The sequence below is a fragment of the Myotis davidii genome, unplaced genomic scaffold, assembly GCF_000327345.1.
Source record: "Myotis davidii unplaced genomic scaffold, ASM32734v1 scaffold424, whole genome shotgun sequence".
Taxonomy (NCBI): Eukaryota; Metazoa; Chordata; class Mammalia; order Chiroptera; family Vespertilionidae; genus Myotis; species Myotis davidii.
The window spans coordinates 4,409,895-4,411,671 of record NW_006295827.1 but is presented as its reverse complement, the minus strand read 5'-3'; the positions used below and the strand labels follow the sequence as shown (position 1 = coordinate 4,411,671).

The 1,777-nt window shown below is 52.0% G+C and overlaps 1 protein-coding gene across 1 annotated transcript in view; it reads left to right on the top strand.

Moving 5' to 3' along the window:
* Positions 1–1,777, top strand: part of NCF1 (neutrophil cytosolic factor 1) — a 49,599-nt gene that overhangs the window by 21,341 nt on the left and 26,481 nt on the right. The window contains exons 3-4 of the mRNA XM_015568555.1: positions 1,013–1,088; positions 1,237–1,402. Of these exons, the coding sequence (XP_015424041.1) occupies positions 1,013–1,088; positions 1,237–1,402 (242 nt within the window). The remainder of the gene's footprint in view (positions 1–1,012; positions 1,089–1,236; positions 1,403–1,777) is intronic.

The following is a 1,777-nucleotide window of genomic DNA, read 5'->3' as shown; positions in this document are numbered from 1 at the left end:
GACAGCAGAATTCTCCCCGTCCTCAGGAAGGACTGCTGCTACCAGCTTCTCATCGGTGTTGTCTTGCAGTCAACAATTTTTAAAAATAATAGATCGATCAGTACAGTTTTAGATGTACGGAACAGTTGAGCAGATACATAGACTTCCATGTGCCTACCCCCCGGCCCCCACAAAGTTCCCTCTTTTCTTTTAATTGAGGTGTAATTGACATATGACATTGCATTCATTTCAGGTGTGCAAAATAATGATGTGATATACATGAGTGGCCAGATTATTATGACCACCCATCAGTAAAATGAAGTGAATTAGTAATGCAAATAATAATAATAACAAAACCTTGAGAGTATTTGCTTAGGAAGTTTTCAATATGCAGTATTTTTGGAAATGTCAGTGAAGTACTGATGGGGTGGTCATAATAATCTGGCTGATCGTAATAAACTGGCCACTCAGTGTATGTAGGGTGAGAATGGGAATAGCACGTGCAAAGGCCCTGGGGCAGGAGTGGGCCTGGAGTGTTCAAGGTTGGCTGGAGCACAGTGTACCAGAAGGAGCGTGATGGCAGAAGGGGTGAGTGGGGTGGGCAGGGCCAAGTCTAGCAGGGCCTTGTAAACCAACATGAGGCCTTTGGCTTCCACTCTGAGGGAGCTGAGAGGCGGGTAGCGTTCTGAGCAGAGGAGGGACAGGATCCAACTTAGGTCTTAAGAGGATCCCTCAAGGGCAGAAGGGGAAAGAGACATAAGAAGGACATAAAATCCAGGGCTGGTGGAAGCTTGGACCAGGGTGGTGGCAGTGTGGGTAGTGAGAAGGGTCAGATTCTGGATAGATGTTTGCAGTAGAACCAAAAGGATCTGCTGGTGGCTGGCTGTGGTGTGGGAGAGGAAGAGAGGAATCAAGGTCGTCACCAGAAGTTTGTGGCCAGAGCGATTAGAAGGGTATTTAGGTCGTTTCTAATGTTCTGCTTTTACAGTGTTGCAATGAAAAAATATTCCTTCTCGTTTTCTTTTCTGTCTAGAAAACCTTAAAGGAAATGTTTCCTATTGAGGCTGGGGACATCAACCCAGAGAACAGGATCATCCCCCATCTGCCAGGTGAGGGGCTGAGTCACCTGAATGGGGTCCCCTGTCCTGGCTCCCCTCCCCTGCCCTCCAAGGTGCCCCCTCTGCCCTTGCCCCTGCTTGGACTGGACCTCGAGAATGTGCTCACTGTTTCTCTGCTGCCCCTCCCTGATCCGGTCAGCACCGAGGTGGTTTGATGGGCAGCGGGCAGCCGAGAACCGCCAGGGCACGCTCACCGAGTACTGCAATGCACTCATGGGCCTGCCGGTCAAGATCTCCCGCTGCCCACTGCTCCTTGACTTCTTCAAGGTGCGCCCCGACGACCTCAAGCTCCCCACCGACAGCCAGTGAGTGCCTCCTTTCCTGTTCCGGGGCAGGTGGGACAGGAAATGGGGTGGTAACCGCCCCCCAGCAGGGTGGGACTTCCCCCAGGTTACAGGTTAGGAGGCTGAAGCTCAGAGAGGGGCATTGACTTGCCCGAAGTCACACAGCCAGAAAGAGAAGGAGGCAAAATTCCAGCCCTGCAGCGTGTCAGCATCCTTTCCAAGTCTCCACGTGGACCCCTCTGAGCGTCAAGGCTGCAGGAGGCACTGGGGAGCAGGGGTCCAAAAGCTTTTTGAAAACAGTTTACCCATGTGTGATGGGGCAGTGAGGGCCAAATGTAGTCCCAGGTGCTACGGAGAGCAGCGGTTCTCAACCTGTGGGCAGCGACCCCATTGGCG